Source organism: Lates calcarifer, linkage group LG1 (assembly GCF_001640805.2).
Source record: "Lates calcarifer isolate ASB-BC8 linkage group LG1, TLL_Latcal_v3, whole genome shotgun sequence".
In the NCBI taxonomy this organism is placed as follows: Eukaryota; Metazoa; Chordata; class Actinopteri; family Centropomidae; genus Lates; species Lates calcarifer.
The window spans coordinates 11776465-11797928 of record NC_066833.1 but is presented as its reverse complement, the minus strand read 5'-3'; the positions used below and the strand labels follow the sequence as shown (position 1 = coordinate 11797928).

Here is a 21464-nt window from a genome sequence, read left to right as displayed (position 1 = left end):
TGTATGTGACAGACCCATGCAGATGGTGAAATAAATTGTCTACATGCTCAGTAACACACATTAGAATCATACCTCCCAAACATGACTAACCATAAACTCACAAGCAGGGTAGCTGAGAAACTTTGCCATTAAAAAATAACTTTGTCTAAATAACAAAACTAAAGGTTTAAAAATGGAAGGAGGACTATGGGCAAAATGGCTCTCCTGCATTACAACAAAGAGTGCAGTTACATAAAACATTGGTACTGTTGGTATATGCTTTGTCTTATATCATATCTGTATTTTCCATTCCTTGTCACTCCCGTCTGCAGCTGCTTATAGGGTTTGAGAGTGGGACAATTGTACAGTGGGATCTCCGGGGCAAGAAGGCCGACTTCAGAATCTACTATGATGAGGTGAGCTCCATTATGCACTCCTATATCAAGACAGCCAACACCTGAAGGGACAGCATTTTCAGGGGGCATTTTCAGAAACTTGCAGTGTTTCTTGGATGATGATGTTCAAAAATGCAACAAAATGAGTCATGTTCACAAAGAGAGGGGTGCATGATTGAAGTGAGTAGAAAATTACAACCCTCCTAGACACCAAAGTCCTGTGGAAATATATGTGTGAAACATGTTCCTCAGCCTGGAAGTCAAACTTACTGTTCAAGGCATATGTGCTCATATCGTATGTGCTCTAACCATTGTCACCCCTTTGTGTCTTTCTTGCCATTTTAAATAAACTATGACAGTGAGATATGATACACTTCACTGTTAGACTACACTTATGTTATACATATTAACTGATGCATCAGTTATTAACAACAGAAACTACAGCAGCTATCTTCAGCAGAATGGAGATTCAATAATTATAAAAGCATTAATCAGTTTGAATGGGAAAGGAAAAAAGTTGCTCTCACAAGAATATATTTTGGTGCTTTAAGAGCCTCTGATGTTTTCATCTTCCTCCCATCACTCATTAAACTTAGAAACAGAAATTATCCCTTTTGTCTGCCAATATTTCAAATCTCAGGAAAATGTCATACAATTTTCATCTTTGATCAGCATCCACTTTCCTTAGTTTTAAGGCGGCTTTGTCATCAAGTGCTGTATTCCACTGCCTGTTTGCCTACCCACCAATTACTGCTATTTGACCAAGAAGCAGTAATTGGAGGACTTAGGCATGCTCATACCAGTCCAGGCTGCCTCTGACAGCTCACGCAACACTGTTAACTGAAACAGGTGAAGACTACAGTTTCTGCTGTCATTTCACCCACTTAGCAGCGTAGTGCTGTCCTTTGTGTGTAAGATGTTTGGTTTGTGTGTCCTGGCTGTAAGCTAGCCATCTGACACAATTTGTACTAGTAACAATGCAAATAGGTATGTCATTTGAAGATAGAACACAATAAGCACTTAATTCCATAAATAATGAACAACATGCAGTTGCAAAAGTGATTTTAGTGATTATAAAAGTTAAAAACTTTTTCATGTTTTTACATTTTTTAGCAGTCAAAAAAGGTAGGATTAAGATCAGCAAATGAATTTACTGTTCTTCCTATCAGGTATGCAAGTCATCTCAATGTAAAAATGTAAAAATGTAAAATTAACCAGCTAGAACTAGAATAGCCATATCTATATGAAGCTACATACTGAAGCTGCATACTGGTCTAATTTACCATACAGTATTTTCATTACATGCACACACATACAGACACACACTCAAACACATACCTCAGTCTGTTTTTTTTTTTTGTTTTTTTTTTTTGCTGTGACCTCAAACCCAATTTTCACTTGGCACTGATCCTCTGCATCAGCTGCCATTTCTCATCTCCAGTCCCATCTCTTGTGAAGAGTCACATCCTGCTCATGATCATTAAGGTGGTCTCAAGTGTGTCCTTCAGCTTAGCATGGCATCTCTGTCTCACACCTCCTCAACTGAGTACAAAAGACAACAGCACTTACATCTCACAAAGACAAGGGTGGAAGTACTGAAATAGAGCTACACTTACTGGTGTAACTGAAAAGCTTTATGCTTATGCTCCTGTTGTTAAATCATGGATTACATGTTGTACATTTATTAGCTTTTTCTATTTTGCACCTGGTGTACGTACGTTGTACGTCTTTTTTTTTTTCAAAAGCATTGCATCAAATTCACACCTATACAGTAGGTGGAGGAAACAAACCATAAGTAGAAACTGTTGTAGCTTAGGTATGGAGCAACTTATGACCTTTTTAAACTTATGTCAATGTTCCATGTACTTTAATGAACACAAATAATAGTCCAGTTTGTCCATGAGGAATTACTACTCTAATTTAGCTGCTTAGAACAAAGCTCTAATGGAAATTTCTGCTGACCTTTAACCTCGTGTGGAAAGAAGTGCATGGGAAACATCCAAACTCCCTTGCTGTCTCAAGAAAATGTGACCTCGGCTACATGCCGTTTGCCAAATTTTGCAAGCTGGCTCACATGGATGTGCAAATGAGGAAATGTTAATTCAGAAGATATGAAAGGCCAAATATCTTTGAGGTATTACTTTGACATTAGAATGCAGATTGCAAATTGCCATGGTAGAAGGATGTTAAAAGGGCAAAAATTACACTGTTGTAAGGATAAAGATAACTCTGGCCAAATACCACTTGTACATTTTCTGATGATTTTTCAATTAAATGGTACAGTATAATAATTAAGCCTTATCAGCAGGTTGTGGTTCATTCAAGTATGTATATGGTCAACAGGGTTCGTAATGCAGGGCTACAGACGTAAAGTCTTGCCGAAATAGAGGTCATGTATAAATATCGCACCGTTGGAACGCCACATCCAAATTCTAATGGATGCACATGTGGTTTCCACTGCTTTAGTGTGCTGTGGTGAAGGTGAATATCATATAAGCTGTGTCTTGTTTTGACATACCTCTCAATGACCAGTCAAAATGTGATCTGCATCATCCCACTGGAGAACATGGCCACATGAGGACATTGTTCGACAGATCATGTGGTGGGTAGATTGAGGGCTTAAAAGACACAAAGTGATATGCAGTGAATGTAAAACAACAAAAGAAAGGCAGACTTGTGCTCTGAGCTCATGCTGTCAGTTGCGATGCAGGTCCATCTAAGCAGAACAGGAGTGAAAGTCAGCTTTGAAAACTAGAAAAGGTACCAGTCATAGATATATATATTAACATTCCTATCAAAGCCCCACAGATACGTTGTCATTTTGTGGAATTTTTTTTTTTCCTTTACTTTTGTGTCATAATTGAAATAAGGAGGGGTTGTTAGGCACTGGAAACTAATCTTAAACATATTGTAATATATATGACATGTTTCTAAAATATCTGCTCCCTTTCTATCATATGAACAGGCCATCCACTCAGTCAGCTGGCATCATGAAGGGAAACAGTTCATGTGCAGTCACTCAGACGGCAGCCTGACGCTGTGGAACCTCAGAAACACCACCAAGCCATTCCAGGTCACCTTCCCTCATGGTGAGTTACACACCCACAGTATACTGCTTTTGTAACTTACTAAATAAAATTGAGCTTTGATATTTCCATGCTTGGAAAACTGGGACCTTGGGCAGTTGCCTAATACAGCAGACAGAAATGGAACATACTGCAAATGAGGATAAACCTCTGATTGTAGGGATGAACAAAATCACCAAACAGGCAGGCAAGAGGGAGGGACGTGGGCGATGAATGTCAGGGACAGGGCAGCAGGCCTTAAGACATAGTTAAATACCAGCAGATTGTTTTTGTGCCATATATGTGTCAGATATTTGATATTACACAGGGTGAGAATGAAAGGAAGGGAAAGAGGGAGCTGAAAATAAATAGAGGTGAATTAAGGCTTAGAAAAAGAAACAGTAAACATGTCATCTCCTGGGAATGAAACACTCCCTCTGTTCTATTAATAAAAAAAATAAGCTAATTCTGGCAGGACACTGCAAGTCAAGCATCACACCACAACGCCCATCACATCTGTTATTTAAATGCCTTCATGCTCATATTTCCTTTCTACCATTTCATTAGTTTTGGATCATGTTTTGCGCGATGAACACCGCTGTCACTGGTTGTGCTCAAATATTATGATGTGAGCTACAGGAAGACTGGAGGCCTGCTGTCCAACCTTCTTTGGGAGCTCCTCACCAACAACATAAAATAACTTTATTACCACATCCCAATAACAACACTGACAATGGAACATCATTTCAGACACATTTGTAAGTTGGTTTTCATTATGAAAAGAGTTCCACAACAGTGTTATTTTTAATTGATTTAATGGATGCACACAAGGTAATGTTTATTTAAAATGTCTCTGCTCTCCAGCATTTTGAAGGAACAAATAGCTTGACTAGAGATGGGAAGTCTGTGTACCATTCAAATTAGGTATTAGTACACATATAGCAACACATCCTGCCGCCAGATTGTGTGCGTTTAAAAAAACGCTGACTGGCATGACTTTCAGGAGTTTAGAGTCGATGTCTGTCCATCTATGGAGGGATTTATAGCACTTGCTGAAAAGCTTTCCTTGCACTTAACATCAAGAGTTGTCAAACTAAATGAGTGCAAATAAGTTAGGTAAATAACATAACATAACAAAACAATTGTTCATTCTGTTTATTTTTTCTTACTTAGATAAGATGACATCTGACATTTGGACATTTGACTTTTTATTTATTCATTTGTTGCTAGAGGATCTTTCATGAGGGCTGTATTTGAAATTGCTGTATTCCATTTTGTAAAAGCTGGAGCGGCAAAGGTCTCACAGGTTAGAAATTCAATTTCTTTCATGTTTTCAAAAAGTGCAGGGCTTTTGTTCGGAGCACAATGTCCATGAGGTAAAACCCAAGGTCCCCCTACCTTCCAGCTGAGAGACTTTGTCCTAAGATCAAAGACAACATTGTATAATTATGTGCAGCAGGAGAAAGATAACTCTCTTTAATGCGCTAGCTCTGATGATGGACACTCCTCTGTTCACTGAAAAGAATTAGAAACAGGACATAGTAATAGAAAGTGGTGTGGGAATGGGAACAAAATCACATTTTATTTTCAAGTAGAGCTTTTGTTGTGGAGCTATGAAATGTTCAGTTTTACAATTACATATATTAGCTGCTATTATTACCTTAAAATTACAGCTGTGGAGGATGGGTTTGTGAGCCGCAAGTGGTGCATTAATCCACTGACTAAAGCAGCTGTTGAGGTAGTTCTACTGAATAAAATAGCAAATGAAATAACAGCTTCAGTAACTAATACAATAGTCTGTGGTGATAAGCACAATGATTTATGAATGAATGTACAGAAAGAACTAGTCTAATACTGCACAAAAAGTAAGCTGATCAAACTGCTAAAGGCTTGTATTAGTTTTAATAGAACTTGGAGGATGGAAAGGACCTCAAGATAAGTAAACTGTAATAAAATAAATAAATAAATTTAAATTTTGTCAAATTTTTTTCTCTTTTCATTGAATCAGGAAAGATACAGAAGGATGGGAGGAAGGAGTCATGTAAACCCATACTCAAAGTGGAGTACAAGACATCAAGGAGCAGGTATGTGTTTTTTAAACAAATACTCATTTCCTGATTTTACTTAGTCTTAAGCTTCCAGATTACAATAAATTGTGCTTTGAATACAACTAATGGGAGTCTTAGGAAGTTATTCTTTATCCTGTGGTTATTTTATTAGGTAGTGAATTAACAAGAAGGTTGTTTATGATATCCCAGCTAGTGATAAACATAAACCGCCAACAGGAACAAATAGTAGTTACCATCTTTATTTTATTATTGTAGCCTCTTAAAATGTGCTCATGAGGAGGGGTGAGTGAAATTACACAATACAAAACACCTTAAAACCACTGGTATGTGGATGAAAACAGCACACTAGTCTCAAGCTGGTTCATTCTTTTGCATCAATACCATATGTGCAGTCATCATTTCTTATTATATTTATCTCACTTATTTATTTATTTATTATTATTTTATTTAACTGACTAATAGATTTTTTCTTTCATTTATTTGATTATTGCCCAGTCAATTTCATCCACTAGCACCAAGAGAAACAATTCCTGAAGTCCTGTTCTCTCTCCACAACAGCGAGCCTTTTGTTATCTTCTCTGGGGGTCTTTCATATGACAAGGCAGGACGGCGACCAACATTAACCATCATGCATGGCAAAGCCATCACTGTGCTCGAGATGGACTATCCTATTGTAGAGTTCATGGTGCTCTGTGAGACTCCTTACAACAATGGTAAGTACATACAAAGACAATAACAAAACTGGCGTTACATATTTTCTGGTTTCAGTTCAGTGGTTTCAGCAGAAAGACTTAGGTCTATTAGTCCAATTTTTGATGTATCTCCCTATGAGTTTTTTGCTGCCATACCAATAAAATAGAGGGGAATGGATTGTTTTGAAGTTTGTGGTGCTCATTAGAAAATCAATTAAAAAGGATCAAAACACAAACCAATGAATAAAAAGTCATAAATCAGCAGATATCTGGGTAAAAGTATGCTAAGGTGAATTGGGGATTCTGGAAATAGGCTTTTCAAAATTTGGTTTCTGTGATCTTGTTGTATCTGTGACTTGTCATGTGTTTGGCCTAGACATTTTTGAGTGCTACAAAGAGTGCTAGAATGAATGAAATATCCTAAAAACACACTATTCAAATGTGTGTTTGTAATTAATGTAAATGGATTAAGCATGATCCTTTTCAGTTTGGCTTTTTATCTTACAGAGGTTCAGGAGCCTTATGCAGTGGTAGTGCTTCTGGAAAAGGACTTAATTGTGGTGGATCTGACACAGAGCAAGTAAGTGTTTCTCACGTGCAGTTTAAACACCTTCTAGCAGCTAAGATGCATGTGACAGGTAGTGAAATGAGAGAGTGTCATTATCTCATGTCATTTTTTGATATGAGATGAAATGACCGGTATCGCCTCAGGGGAAAACATAACATATACCCTTCATCCATAGTCAACAATAAAATGAAAGGATAAGGGACAATTCAGTGTCATTCAAATCTATACCGAAACAGAGGTCAGACATATGCCACTTTGCTATCATGATGTAAATGACACTTCAGTTAAATTAACTTCACTGTTGGAAGGAATTAAGATGAAGGTGAAAGGTGCTAATATGGTGCAGTTTTGACAGATTAACACCTAGGGCCATGGGATACATTTGAATATCCACAACACACTTAAAACAAATTAGGTTACCTAGTTAATTAAGTTACCTAATTAAAGCTGTTGGGTATAGATAGCCCCTGATAAGGCTCAATGTAATTTCAACGTCCAGATTGTTGGCAGCTTATTGTTTAGCTGCTAATTGTGTTTAAATTGTTTATTTTAAACTGGTCGATGGCTTCCACCAAGAGTGTTTAGCTTTTATAGTCACACTAATATTCATAAAGTTTATGATTCAAGGAATAATTAGTATTTGTAATGTTATTCACAGGTTGTAATAGTTTTCATGCAGGCATATAGCTGTGCTATTTCTACCTGCAGCTGCAATCTCATGGCAATACAATGAAAGCAGAGGATATGTGAAGAGGTGATTTTGCAAAATGTCGTACCTTTTATCAGTGCAAGTAGATATAGTATGTAACCCCAATGTATTTTTTCAGGTTCAATTTAGTATATATGTAAACATTCAATAATCATCTTGTTGTTATTTAATGATAACTTCAACTTTCTTTTCTGCCTCTTCTGCCATGCTCACAGCTTCCCTGTCTTTGAGAACCCTTATCCCATGGACATCCATGAGTCTCCAGTTACCTGCACAGCCTATTTTGCAGACTGTCCACCTGACATTATCCCCATCCTTTACTCTATAGGAGCTAAACACAAGAAGACTGGTTACAGCCAAAAGGTAGGGAAGGGGAATTATAAGGGAGGACTACCATTCTCATCTTACACACATTACTGTGTGTTTTGTAATATTTACCTTTTTTGTCAGATTCAGTCTTGTTTGATAATTAACTCTCTGATGAATCTACATTTTTATAGAGTCATAGAGTTACCCTAGTGGTCAGCCAGCTGTTGGACTATTCCCACTGACCACTGCTTTGTGAAAATTGATTGATTTGCAAAGCTTACAGATTGCGCTTACAGATTGTGTCACGTCATCAGGGAGTGTGACTCATTTTAGTTTGCCTGCTTCACTCCAGTGTCAGGTGTTTGCAGAGTTCTGCCTGCCCACCGAGAACTGCATGCCTGTCATGTGAACGTGCAAAGCTAAAGATGAAACTACTGGTGTTATATTGAGTTAACACCAGCTGACAGCCCTTTCAGCAGCCCAGCAGAAGGAACACTCCGCAAGTTCATGCGTCCAGACATATACTATGTAATCAACTTCCCTACACTCTGTTGAAAGGCAAAAAGTGCTTGTGCAAAGGCATGACTGTGCACACTACTGCTTTGGTACTTTGATAAGTGAGAAAACATTTGCCTATCTGGTTACTAACATTAAACTACAATGTTACTGCTAGTCAGATGGAAGGCTTCCAGAATGGAAGGCTAAATTTGGTAAATTTTGAATAAAATGAAATCTTACCAACAGGGTCCAGTGGGAGAAAAACAAAAGATGATGTAATTGGGTTTTCAAAATAATCAACATGCTGTCTGTAACCATGTCAGGAGTGGCCAATCAGTGGAGGAACATGGACGTTAGGCTCCCACACCTATCCAGAGATCATCATCACAGGGTAAGTCAGAAATATTGACAGAAATATACTGAAGGTACAGGAAGACCAAGGGAACATGGGAACCACTACCTCAGGCTGTTGGCAAAACAATGTGCAGCATCACCCATCACAGTTTGAGGGGCATCTGCATGTATGTCTTCACTCACAGCCTTACAGACTAGACTAGTGGCGATGATTATATTTGGGTCTGCGCTAACCTCAGCACAGTCAGCACAGAGCAGACTGAGGTAGTTGTTGTACAGGGTTGGCAGAAATGTTAACCTGTTCTGAGGCATGCACACTGGGTGGTGTCTGTCTCCGTGCAACACTCACAGATATCAGCAGCAGTCTAGCCACATGAGGCCGAGATGGAGTTATTTTCTCTGTAGTTCACAGTTGGAAAAATCTAAGAATGCTTAACTTCTTGGCTCATGGTGTTTATATTGTCCCAGAGGAGTCAAGGAATTCAGCTTTACTTTCAACTATCAGAAACCATAAGGAGGGGTAAGGTGACAATTTCTGCATAGTGTAAAATTTTAAATCAGTGCTTGTCAGTCCCAGACTTCTTAAAATAGCTGTAATGTTAATGTTAGGAATTTTTTGCTTTCTTATGTTTTTTTTCAAGTCTGACAATTTCTCTTAATTTCCTGGTCCACTCTTGGAGTAATTAAGTGCACAAACTCTAAAAAAAAGAAAATATTCTTTCTCTTTATTCAGACATGCTGACGGATCAATTAAGTTCTGGGACGCATCTGCAAGTAGGTCCACACTTTAAACTTTTCTTTCTTTCATTCACTTTGTCTCTGAGCTACACTGAGGTGATACATTTTGTTCAACTCTGGCTTTTGTTACACAGTATGCTTGAATAAACAATATGTTTTCATGAATTCTATGGTGAGTCATTTGTATGTTTGGCATTAACAACTAAAAATATTTCAACCAAAATTTCTCTAACCAGTCACGCTGCAGATGTTGTACAAGCTGAAGACCTCCAAAGTGTTTGAGAAACCAAAGCCAGGTGAGGGCCGTGCCGCCGAGTTGGTGGAGGAAGACCCCTTTGCTGTTCAGATGGTCAGTTGGTGCCCTCAGAGTCGCATCTTCTGTGTGGTTGGCATCTCAGCCCACATCATCCTGTATCGATTCAGTAAATACGATGCCAACACTCAGATAGTGGTGAGTCAAGTCAGAATCAAAACAAGGGGCATCCCGGTGATTTGATGGATCATGGGTGCATGTCTTTTAGTGGCTGTTTTTCACTGACCTTTGTTTGTTTTTTTGTAGGAAAATCTAATGTTAATACTGTTTATTATTTGTCACTGGTCATCCAAGGTGCATCTGCATCACGCTAATTCAGTGGTTCTAGTTCACTGTAGTAGTCACTCTGTTAGAGGACTGAATATAGGTAATGTGCCAGATGGCTATTATGATAGATACTGTAGATGAATCTGAACATATTTCTGTATCTGTGTCATCCCCAGTCATTAGAGGTACGCCTGCAGTGTGAGTCAGAAGATGTCATCTCCCCATCAGAAAATGAAAACAATCCCTGCTTCTCAGATCCTGGCTCCCACTCACCCCAACCACACCATCAACACCCAGCTAGCCCCAGCAGTGGAACACCAGAGGGTATCAAAAACAGCATCCCCTGCCTCAAGTAAGACCTCTTTATACACATCAAAGGTTCACTGCATCAGATAAGAACAAATCTGATTAATCAATTAGTCCTGTAGCGTGTCTGGAATATTCTGTGTGCTGGGAACTAACAGACTAACAGCGAATCAATGACCCACCTCTTACAAGAAATAAATAGTCAGTGTGATTAATAATAATGATTATTATTTATAATTTTGCATCCTAACCTGTCCTGAATGTTTTTCATTTTAATTTTTGATTGCATGTGCAGATTTATAGCAGATGTTTTGTCAATCTGCATTTAGCCATTAGTTGTGGATAATCACTTTTCCAGTGAATTTTCATGATGGAAGCAAATGTGTTTTATAAGAGATTGATGACACAATTGAAAAGCTTCTAAACAAGTAAAGTATTCAGTGCCTTTCTTGCTATGTGCTATATCTCCTCTATTGTATTTTCAGAGTGAAGGACCGGGTGGTTCGTGTCCCCCCTGGCTACCAGGCAGAGCTGGTCATTCAGCTACTGTGGGTAGATGGAGAACCTCCACAACAGATCACCAGCCTGGACATCAACTCTGCCTATGGCCTGTAAGTCACCAGATGTTTGACAGTCTGTCTGTCAGCCCCTTTATCCATCCATCTCTGTGACTATTTGTCTGTCTAGATTAGGCATGTGGACTGGGCAATTTTCATAAATTATCCATAGCACTAATCAGTTCCATATCCTTGGTAGTCAGCATTCAGGGCAGCAGTCCTTGTCATAGGTTGGAGATGTTTATGGACAAAGCTTGATGTCTTCTGATTATTATCATGGTGCGATGATAAGTTGACCATTGTTCAGCTTTGCAATGCTGTCATCACAGACTTATTGGAAGTGAAGCAGACAGTGGAAGCTGCACCAAAATTATACCTGAGAGACAAAGTGGTTCAAACTCAAACCTTTAGAGGATATTTTATACACTGATGCTAAAACACACACAAAGCATGCACGTATGTGTGTATGACACCTTAGTAATAACACTGAATAAACTGAGTGAAAGTCGGGGTGGTATCGATGTGAAGAGCAGTTGACCATCAAAATGCATGGATACTTTCTGTCTTGTGTTTTCTTTCTATTGTTTTAGATACTGTTTTTAATACTTTAAAAGTAACCAATGGTGACTTGAGTAACGGTTGACCTTTAAACACAAAAAATATATATATAGTTCTGTCTTTGTTGAAGAGAAATTGATTGACTTCTTGTGCTCATTGATTTAAGACCACTTGTATGATATTGCTGTGTATAGAGGCTCTGTTAGCAGAAGCCAATAAAATCACAGCTCTTTTTAAAAACCTGTCGGTCAAGGCCATCATTTGACTCTTTCCTCTAAAGCTTGAATGGATTTTTGCATAAATTGATTTATTTTGTTTTCTTTTTTGCTTGCTCCCTCACACATCCGTATGAAAATACACACACACACACATGTGCGCACACACACACGACATCTGTTAAAGTGGTGACAGTGCATATAATAGACAAAAGAAATATAACATTGTAACGGTACAAACACATTACACAAGAGCTCTTTGTGACAATTTTTGGCAGCAGTGAAGTTTTGATCTATGAATGTTGTGGTTTCCTGGTAATTTGACCTTTGCTGTTTGTGTTGTCAGGCTCACGCTACGTTTAAATCTTTCTTATACAGAAATGATAAAAAGGGAGCAGGGTTTGCCCAGTGTTACCTCTATACTCTGTAGTTTTCTAGTGCATTCTGAGCGATGTGTTTTCAATCATCTTAATTGTTGTTTACATAGAGTACATAACAAAAAGCCCTGTCTATTCAGTTGGTACAATTTCCAAATTGGAGACAACACTGTTGATGCTGTTGTCACAGCCTGAACCAGAGAGAGCCGTGACAGATTGGGCAGCATAAATTTGGGAGACATTCATGTTTTTGCTGAACTTATTATTATTTTTTTTTATTTATTTGGTTATTTATTTATTTTTCTGATTGCTAGGCCAATGATAGAGTCATTTGCTGTGAATATTGTCTAATTCTAAATCAATTGAAACATCTTTTGCACTCAGACAAACACAGAAATTACTGCCAACAAGTTTCTTTTGATCAGTTAAGCCAGAGGCTCTAGAGCAGACAGGGGAAGCAGGTGGCAGTGTGGCTTATTGGAAATCTGGTATTAATATTGAAGAAAAGTAGCACTAGCAGTGTGAGATAAAGACACTCAATGTGAGGTAAAGTAATTACAGTAAAATGTCACAGTTAATTTGACAGTGTTTGATGGTGCTACATGTTGCACCTTTAATGTCAGTGAGAATAACCTGGTGAAATAAATCTGCCAACAGTGCAAATGTCTTTCTCCTCCATGTAAATGCATTGTGTATGTGTGTCTGTGTGTGTCTGTGTATGTGCCTCCTTGCTGTGTTTGTGTGTGCCCAGTTTGGCATTTGGGAACTGTAATGGCCTAGCGGTGGTGGACTACTTGCAGAAAACCATTCTGTTGTGTATGTCGACACTGGATCTATACGGACCTGCCGATCCCTACCAGCGCCTTACCCGCTCCCCACGCAGGAACAGACAGTCCACCTCAGGTAACACACACACACACACACACACACCTGTGGGATCCTGCCACACACATGCGCATACACAACTAATACTTACTGTGCATCCATGCAAAAAAGGTGCCAAAATTACATCCAGACTACTGTTTCTTGCAGTCCAGTCTATTTTCTATGCTCCTGTCCACTCTCCATTTAGTCTCTGCTGGTGTTTATTCCTCCTTTTCTTCTGTCTCCTCCCACTGTATCTCTGCTTCTCTGTTAGGCTCAACTGCTCAAATAGGCAGGTCTGACCTATCCTACATGATTGATTTGAAATAAGTGATGAAGGTGGTTTAATTATATTCCCTAGATAATTGATCAATACCACTTAAGCCCTTAACAAAGTTGGTGTAAAGTTACCAAGAACAGTTACTCAAGTGCAGCACTTACTGACAATTTTCCTCAAAACTGTTGAATATTATATATTAATATTGTTTTCTGTGAAGTTCTACTTACACTTATACTCCTATTACATTTATCTGACATTATAGAAATGTGTTACTTTGCAGATTATATGCATTTTTTTACATACAAAAAATATGATTCTAAAAATAAAGGGCTTATAAAATATGATGCATTTTTATAGTTAATTTGACTGGCTGACTGGCTAATTAAATAAACAGTATAAGGTGGTTTAGATGAGCTTTATCTCCAACACCTATAATGTTAAAATGATTGGCTATTCTGATGCTCCATGTTAAATTGAGGCACATTTTTCTGATAGTATTTATTGATTTTGAATCAGGGAAGTGAATACCCTTTCCTCTCTTCTTATGCAATGTAAAATATATGATAATATAAAACTCTGAAAGAGGCCTCTCTGCATATCTTTTTACTTTTGATACAGGAGTATATTTTGCCAGTAATACATCTTTTCTTTTTGCATAGTGAACTTTGAAATGCAGAATATTTACTTTGAACAGAGTAAAAAACAAAAAGTACATAGGCCAAAGTTAACACAAAAGGGTAATTTTAAGAGATATTGGCTACTGGCACAAAATCAACTGTAATCCCAAATACAGTCCAACAACAATCTAAGAATAGAGGTATTTGTATCAGGGTTCAAAATCCTGCATCAGTCCAGCTCCAAATCTCCTATCTCTTTGCTCTTTTTCTGTCACACAATAACATATAAAGACAAAAACACTTGTCCATCTGACAATGCCTGTCACAGATCTGCACTATATGATGTTAAGTGCATGTTAACAGGCTGTGTGTCATTCCACATCATTATTATGCATGTTACCATTTGATTTCTCTGTCCTTTCTGTTTTTAGTCGTGCTTGATATGCAAATATCTGTAGTCAAAAGCCACAGAGGTTTTGTTGTACTTCCTAACCCCTGCCTCCCTTTCCTCTGCTTCTGATCTTGGCTGGTGATGGTCTCTGAAGGCAGCCTCTTATTTATATTTGCACACTGTTAAGACATTCAACTCCACCATACAGAAATTATTGTGTACAGTACAAGCTGCACTTTATAATTTGACCCCAAACTGACCTTTTGGTTTGAGGCCATAGCAGCTCCAGTGGTTTAATATTTTAGGTTCTTTAAGCAATTTAAAGTACTGAGATTTTTTTTATTATGTAATTCCCACAAGTGGAGCTGAAAATACTCTACAGGTACTTAGGATTTGTGTGAAGGGGGGATATCATGTTTGATGGAGGGATGGCTTTGGGCTTTAGAGCTAACTCGTTTCATTCGCTGTTGCATAAGCATTTTCATTGGCTACCACTGCACTTACTGTTCCCAACTCCCTCTTTTGTAAAAGTCTTTCTTAGTTGGGTCTTTAAATCAATTCTGAGAGTGCAGGAAAAATTTAATATGAGCAACTGTGCCCTCTTTCTGTACTCCAGGCAGTGGTGTTATGATCTCAAATATTTGCTATGCTGGAGTTAACAAACTGCTGAAGACAAAACTTAAAACCACACTCTGAGCCACCACACACAAGACTGAGTGAAATACTAGTGCATCTCAAAAAATTTTCAATATCGTGAACAAGTTCATTTTCATTTGTAATTTTATTCAAGAAGGTAAACTGTCATATATTTTATATTCATTACATTTAAGTCAAGCCTTTTTTGTTTTAATTTTGATCATGGCTTATAGCTCATAAAAATCAAAAATCCAGTAGCTCAGATTATAAGAATATTTCATTTAAAGTTTGAGTAAATTACTATTCCAGTATAAATGATCATCACCTTTCCAGAACGAGGGTAAGCCACAGGAGCCATATTGCTGAAAAGGCTGGTTGTTGGGAGAATGAATCAAACCACTCCTGAACCAGAGACAACGTCAGAACCATCTTACCCGGGCTAAGGAGAAAAACAACTGGACTGTTGCTCAGTGGTCCCAAGCTCTTTTCAGATGAAAGTAAATTTTGCAGTTCATTTGGAAACCATCATGGAAGAAGAGTGGAGAGGCACAAAATCCAATGTGTTTGAAGACCAATGTAAAGTTTCCGGAGTCTGTGATGGTTTGGGATGCCATGTCATCTGCTGGTGTTGGTCCACTGCGTTTTATTAAGTTCAAAGTCAACACAGTCGTCCACCAGGAGATTTTAGAGCACTCAATGCTTCCATCTGCTGCCAAGCTTTATGAAGATACCGATTTCATTTTCCAGCAGGACCTAGCACCTGCCCACAGTGCCAAAACTACTACCACATGGTTTGCTGACCATGATATCACTGTGTTTGATTGGTCAGCCAACTCTCCAGATCTGAACCCCATAGAGAATCTATGGGGTATTGTCAAGAGGAAGATGAGAAACAGCCCACCCAGCAATGCAGATGAGCTGAGGGCCACCATCAAAGCAGCCTGGGCTTCAATGACATCTCAGCAGTGCCACAAGCTGATTGCTTCCATGATCTGCTGCACTGATGTAGTAATTCATGGTAAAGGAGCCAGAATCAAGTATTGAGTGTATAAATTAACGTACTTGTCAAAGGTTGGACATTTCTAAATTCTACATCCTTTTCTGTTTGATCTTAGAAAATAGTCTTATAATCTGAGATACTGGATTTCTGATTTTCTTGAGCTATAGGCCATACTGATCAAAATTAAAACAAAAAAGGCTTGAAATATGCCACTTTATGTGTAATGAATGCAAAATATATGACAGTGTATTTTTTAAGATTAAATTATGAACCAAAATGAACTTTTTCACAATATTCTATTTTTTTAGATGACCTAGTATACAGCACCTCTTAACTGTCTTGACTCTTCTCTTTCTGTAATGTTCCAACTTGTGAGAGTAGTTTTCTATCCTTCACACAACATTTTTAGCTGTTATCACCACACATATGTGTATGTATTGTATCTATACATGTCAGTCAAATGCAGTATACTCATTTCAATGATGCTTAATTATTTATCATTTTAGGTGCGTTTCTCTAGTAGTAAATACATTATTAAGACCAACCTGCACATATTAGGATAGCAGGTCTGTGAGCAAAATGAAATGTAAGCCAATTATTTGATGCAACATGCAAATTATTTTGATACTGCTTTGTAAGTATTGATATGTTCCCTGCTAACACAATAGTTTACTTCTTGTGTAAATGACCAATCACATCAGCGTCTCCAGGGTTTGCAGAACTAGTGGGTATTTCTTGTCTGTCCGCCCCTGACACTAACGCAGTTGCTGCTTGCTCTCACTTTCTTTTCCACTCTAAGCCTGTGTGTTCTTCTCTCTCCCCCTTCCCTCCTTTTTCCTCCCCTCCCTTCCTTACATCCTAAAATACCCATCCATTCTTCCTCTCTTACTTAACATTCTTTCCACTGTAAACCCTCTCTCTTCTTTTCTTTCTCTTCTTTTTACCCTCTGTTTCACCTCTCTTCTTTTTCTCCTCTCATCTCTCCTTGCCCTAAATCTCTACCTAACTACACCCCTCACACTTTATTTCTACCCTCCGTTCTTTCCACCGCTCCCTCTCTCCCCGTCCCCCTCCTCCCACCTTTTGGTGACTCTGTGGCTGCTGGTGTGGGCATGTGGGCCTGCCTGACAGAGTTTTGCATGCGTGGCCTGTCTAACTTTTATTCAGATTCAAAGAAAAGGATCCGTACATCCTACCAGAGTAAGTGAGGCCTTCCTAAAGGCTGGGGGGCTGTGTGTGTGTGTGTGTGTGTGTGTGCGGGAGGGATGGGGGATGGGACAGTGTTTTGGTGGAACATACGAGGACAAAAGCCAGCGCTGATAGAGATGGTTGCCATAGACATTGGAAGGAATAATGTGGACTAAAAGCAAAGGAACAAACCAACGAGATAATTGGAATGAAAGTGGTTGTTAATGGTCTTATCTCGTATCTGTATTTTTCCATTTAAAATAAAACCGGCCTATTCCAGTCATGTCCAGCAGTTTGTCCTTTGCAGAAAGAGAGCCACTCCTTTGAGTCTGTTAAGTAAGGGCAGTTATAAATATTATATGATCCATGTGATGTATATTTCAACTGAAGTATAGTTAGTGGGGTGAATAAAGCCTTGTTCATCCACTGGGCCTAGTGAAGCTACCATGTGTATTTTGAGTGAGTGATTACAAAGGAATTCTTCCTTTTATTCTTCAGTAAAGGTTTAATGAGAGGTTCTTTTAATGCTTCCAGTGATATGTGAGGTCTGTGTAAATGATTGAAGGAAAATGTGCAAAGTTTTACTGGAAACTTTGACTGAGGAGAAATAATTAAATAAATCAAAATTTTTTGAACTGTGACGACTCAGTGAGGCAGTTAATGGAAGCCATAATGAACACAGCTTAAACACCCCACATTTGTAATTTTTTTTTCCTTTTAAGAGTAGGTGTGACTTCTCATTATGGCCTGTGCTTGGTGCATGATCAGATTTGATGTTTGTTGTGTTTTATATTTTGATCGTGTATGCCACTTTATCATGAGATTTGCACTACTTATCATGGGAATGTTGACATTGCCAGCTGGTGAGAAATTCAAAGTAAAATCTGGTAAATACATTTATTGGATAGAGAGTAGTGCCAGTCACATCAGGAGTCAGTCACCCTGCTCCCAGAGGACAAAATGGATTCTACAAAATCCGAGGCAAAATCCGAGGCAAAGAGCAAATGTCAATACTAGTAAAGGCCTTGATCCCCATAATATCATATGTTCAGAAATAATAATAAAATATTGGGAAATAGCTATGCAACTTATCAGAGATGATAAGCATTGCTGATAAACTGTTCTCTTTCTTGGGGCTCTGTGTGGCTGACATCAATTGAGCTGACTTCTGTTAAGTCTGTGTGACCGAAATAATCTGATGGACTGTGCCCCTTCTACTTCTTCTTCCTCTTGGCTGCCGTTGTCTGCAACAGGTCTTACTGAACTCTCTGACAACCAGCAGTCCATTGACATGGAGAGAAGCAAGTCGCCAACTTCAGGTAACCTGCTCACACTCACTCACATTGCAGCCACTACAAAGCCCATCCTCCCCATATGGAAATGTCTCTTATGATTTGCAATGTGAAGCTTTGCTGGAATGTCACTGTCTTCAAACGTGTACTATACCTACAGTATGCAGCCTGTGGACACCTCACTCATCACCAGAGCATCTTCACTTGAGAATAGCAGCTGTTTAATGTGGCAACTGTTGCTCAGTGTTAGTATATGGATGTCTCAAAATCAAAGTATTGAAAACATGCAAGAGTGGCTGAAAACCCTCTCGGTAAAAAGTTGTTGGAGAAAATATGATGATATAACATCAGACTGTTTGTCACACCTCCCAAGTTTTCCTTTATTCCATTTCTGTTCTGTTCTGTGTTTTTCACAAAGGTAAGCAAGAGAAAAGACTACACTTCTCACCTGCCCTCCTTCCTCTTTTTGTCTCTTTCATCCTTGTCCAACTCTTCTTTTCTTGGACTGAGTGACAAGTTTTGTCACTGTCATTAAGGACCTTGAAGGACCTAGCCAGCATGATTAGAGACAGAGAGGAAAATAGAAAGAAAGCAAAGGATGATGACTTGAGAGAGCAGGTCCAATTATATATACACTTTGAACTAATGTTGATAAGACTGCTGATTGCAGTGGTGATAACGTACAGTTGATAAGAAGCAGCAGTAACCTGCATCATCTTATAAAATCAAGGCTTAGATATCTCTCTGAGATGAGATCAGAGCAGCTCTCAATGCCAATTAAATATTTATTTTTGTCATCCATAATATATTATGGAAACCTCCTGTGCACTGCTGTAAGTTAAATATTTGCTGGCATGTTAGTGTGTAGCAGTGCTTTACTTAATGTCGCATTAGATGCTAGAGGATGGATAATGAAATAGAGGGGAGTGGTGTGATGAAGCATTTAATGTAAATGCCCTTAATACATGTAGATAGTCTTATATTCATTATCTTGCCACCTACTTCAGGTTTCAGAATCACCCTTTGGAGATGTGATGGTAGATTGGAAGTACAGTGCAAGAGATAAGCTTACAGTATTAGAGCACAGTGACTTGTGATTAATATCATAGTAAAGATTGGATGCAAAAGATGAGATCTATGAGAATCTTTGCATTATGTTGAGGTCTGTGTGTTTGGAGACAGGGCACATAAAGAGAGAGTTTCTGTGATTGCATACTAAGAAACAGAGACGCATAATAGAGGGAGAAGGAGAGAGAGAGAGATGAGAATGTTCCCTAGCAGGCCCTTTCATAGCATTGTGGGAAAGCACTTTATCTCATCAAATTCAGAACATAAAGGTCAAATGGAGAGAGTGTAAGTGTGTGTAAATCTACGATTACAACACTGCCGAGCAGAAATGTTGTGTCTTCAAGACTCTGTCTGCCTGTTTGCTGTGTAAGTCTCCAAACTGTTTATTTAAGATTAAGATTTACTGGTGATATAACAAAGTGAGGTGTCAGTTTAGTTCAGAATATTTTTCTTAACAGTTGATAGATTATTTATAGAATAAATAATGCAGCATTTTGGTCCAGGTACAATTTGTGAAAATACCCCACAAACTGATGCATGAAATCTGTGAGAAGAGTCTGTTTCAGTAGCACCAACACAGACCTGAAATATTTCTGTCATATCATATGAAATTTCTTCTAAGGAAATAAAGAACAGCTGAATCTTTTTGAATCTCTCAGAAGTAACGCCTTGTTAAACCTGAGGAGGAGGATCATTTGAAACTTTGAAACTCTGTACAGTTAAGTAAAACAAGTTGTGGGAAAATGTGATCCTAAGGGGGAAGTTGGAGATGTTTGAGTATTCAAAATATTCTCTCTTACAGCTAAGCTGTGGTATAGTGAGACAGTGTTTTCTCATGAATGAGAATAGGCCACAGCTGATCTGGAATAATAAGATGTCATTAGCTGGTGATAAATTCATACATTTATCCTGAGGAGTTTGTCAGCACTGAAGCATGAGAATGGTGCCATTGTGTGCAAATATTCAATTAGTCTGATGTGTTTTACAGAGAATAAAAGCTTTGGGGATTTTTGCCAACATTAAGGCTTTTTGTATGCTCTGAAAAAATAATTTGACTGGGTTCAGGCCACTAAGACCACTGCTGTTGCAGTGTAAAGCACATGAGCTGCACCTTTGTCCTTACAGGTGGTGAGCCTGTTTGGCTCCATATTGCTTTGTCAGACTGTGCCCACATGGGACTCATGTCTTTGAATGATTCATATTTGGGCCTCTCATCTGAGATAGTGCCCATGTGAAATCCTGCCAGTCACAGAGACACACAAATGCTTTCTTCCTAGCATATTCCAAGCATATGAGCAGTGTTGTTGCATTGCATATTATGAGGACAAAAAGCCAAATAGTCAAATATAATGTCAAACTGAATGTCAAAGCAGAGATAGTTTGCCCTTTCACTTTGTCTTGCTTTTTTAAGGTTTTGTGCACAGATAAAAAGAGAGTCCATGTTTTGTTCGGTGGGAAGTTCATCTCTTCTAGACAGGTTTTACTGGCAGTGATCATGGGTTATAAAAAACTGAACCTGACTTAACTAAATGTATCTGCTAGAGATCTGTTCATGTTGCAAGTGCTTGTTAGAGCTCCAAAGTCATTACTCAAGATTTGAGCGCCCTTTACATGTAGTATGAGCACTAATTCAATATGGATTCAGCCGTTTGATGTTTGTTGTTGTTTATGATTTTTAATCATCAACTGCTTTGTGGTCTGCTTTGTGGTCCACTTGTATTGTGCAGGATACAGAAATTGGTTGTGTAACCTTTCAGCCTTTTGTCTTTTTTAAAAGCTGTCCTTGGTGGTCTGTTCGCACACTTGTACCTCCCAGCCTCGCATTTGAGCCTCTTAAGGAGAGCACATGAACAGAATAACAGAACCAGGACAAGATGTTCTTTGCTGTCTTTACAGGGGGTCTTTCAGAATTGTGATGTTGGCTAGGTCAACATGGTCATTCTTTCCCATTACAGGCCTGTCATCCTCTAATTAGAGAGATGGAAGAAAGAAAGAATTATGTAGAGATGGGTAGGGACGGATACAATATAACACAGTGTGTTCAAGTGTCTGACTCACACACTCATGTATCCAGAGCAGGGGAAAAGGCAGATTGGTGGAGCAGTTATATTCAGTGGAGTACAGTTTCTGAATTACAATTACAATCACTTGATTCTGCA

General features: G+C 38.5%; 1 protein-coding gene across 10 annotated transcripts in view; it reads left to right on the top strand.

Moving 5' to 3' along the window:
* The window catches only part of stxbp5l (syntaxin binding protein 5L), a 116108-nt gene that overhangs the window by 70793 nt on the left and 23851 nt on the right, over positions 1 to 21464 (top strand). For 6 of the 10 annotated variants that reach the window (XM_018681983.2, XM_018681980.2, XM_051070176.1 and 3 more), the window contains exons 7-20: positions 312 to 395; positions 3340 to 3463; positions 5448 to 5523; positions 6067 to 6221; positions 6708 to 6780; positions 7693 to 7840; positions 8608 to 8675; positions 9372 to 9412; positions 9613 to 9827; positions 10133 to 10308; positions 10748 to 10873; positions 12721 to 12872; positions 16889 to 16957; positions 18199 to 18264. In XM_018681983.2, coding sequence (XP_018537499.1) covers positions 312 to 395; positions 3340 to 3463; positions 5448 to 5523; positions 6067 to 6221; positions 6708 to 6780; positions 7693 to 7840; positions 8608 to 8675; positions 9372 to 9412; positions 9613 to 9827; positions 10133 to 10308; positions 10748 to 10873; positions 12721 to 12872; positions 16889 to 16957; positions 18199 to 18264 — 1573 coding nt within the window. The remainder of the gene's footprint in view (positions 1 to 311; positions 396 to 3339; positions 3464 to 5447; positions 5524 to 6066; positions 6222 to 6707; positions 6781 to 7692; positions 7841 to 8607; positions 8676 to 9371; positions 9413 to 9612; positions 9828 to 10132; positions 10309 to 10747; positions 10874 to 12720; positions 12873 to 16888; positions 16958 to 18198; positions 18265 to 21464) is intronic. The other 4 variants (XM_018681985.2, XM_018681981.2, XM_051070178.1 and 1 more) reach the window with 1 other exon arrangement.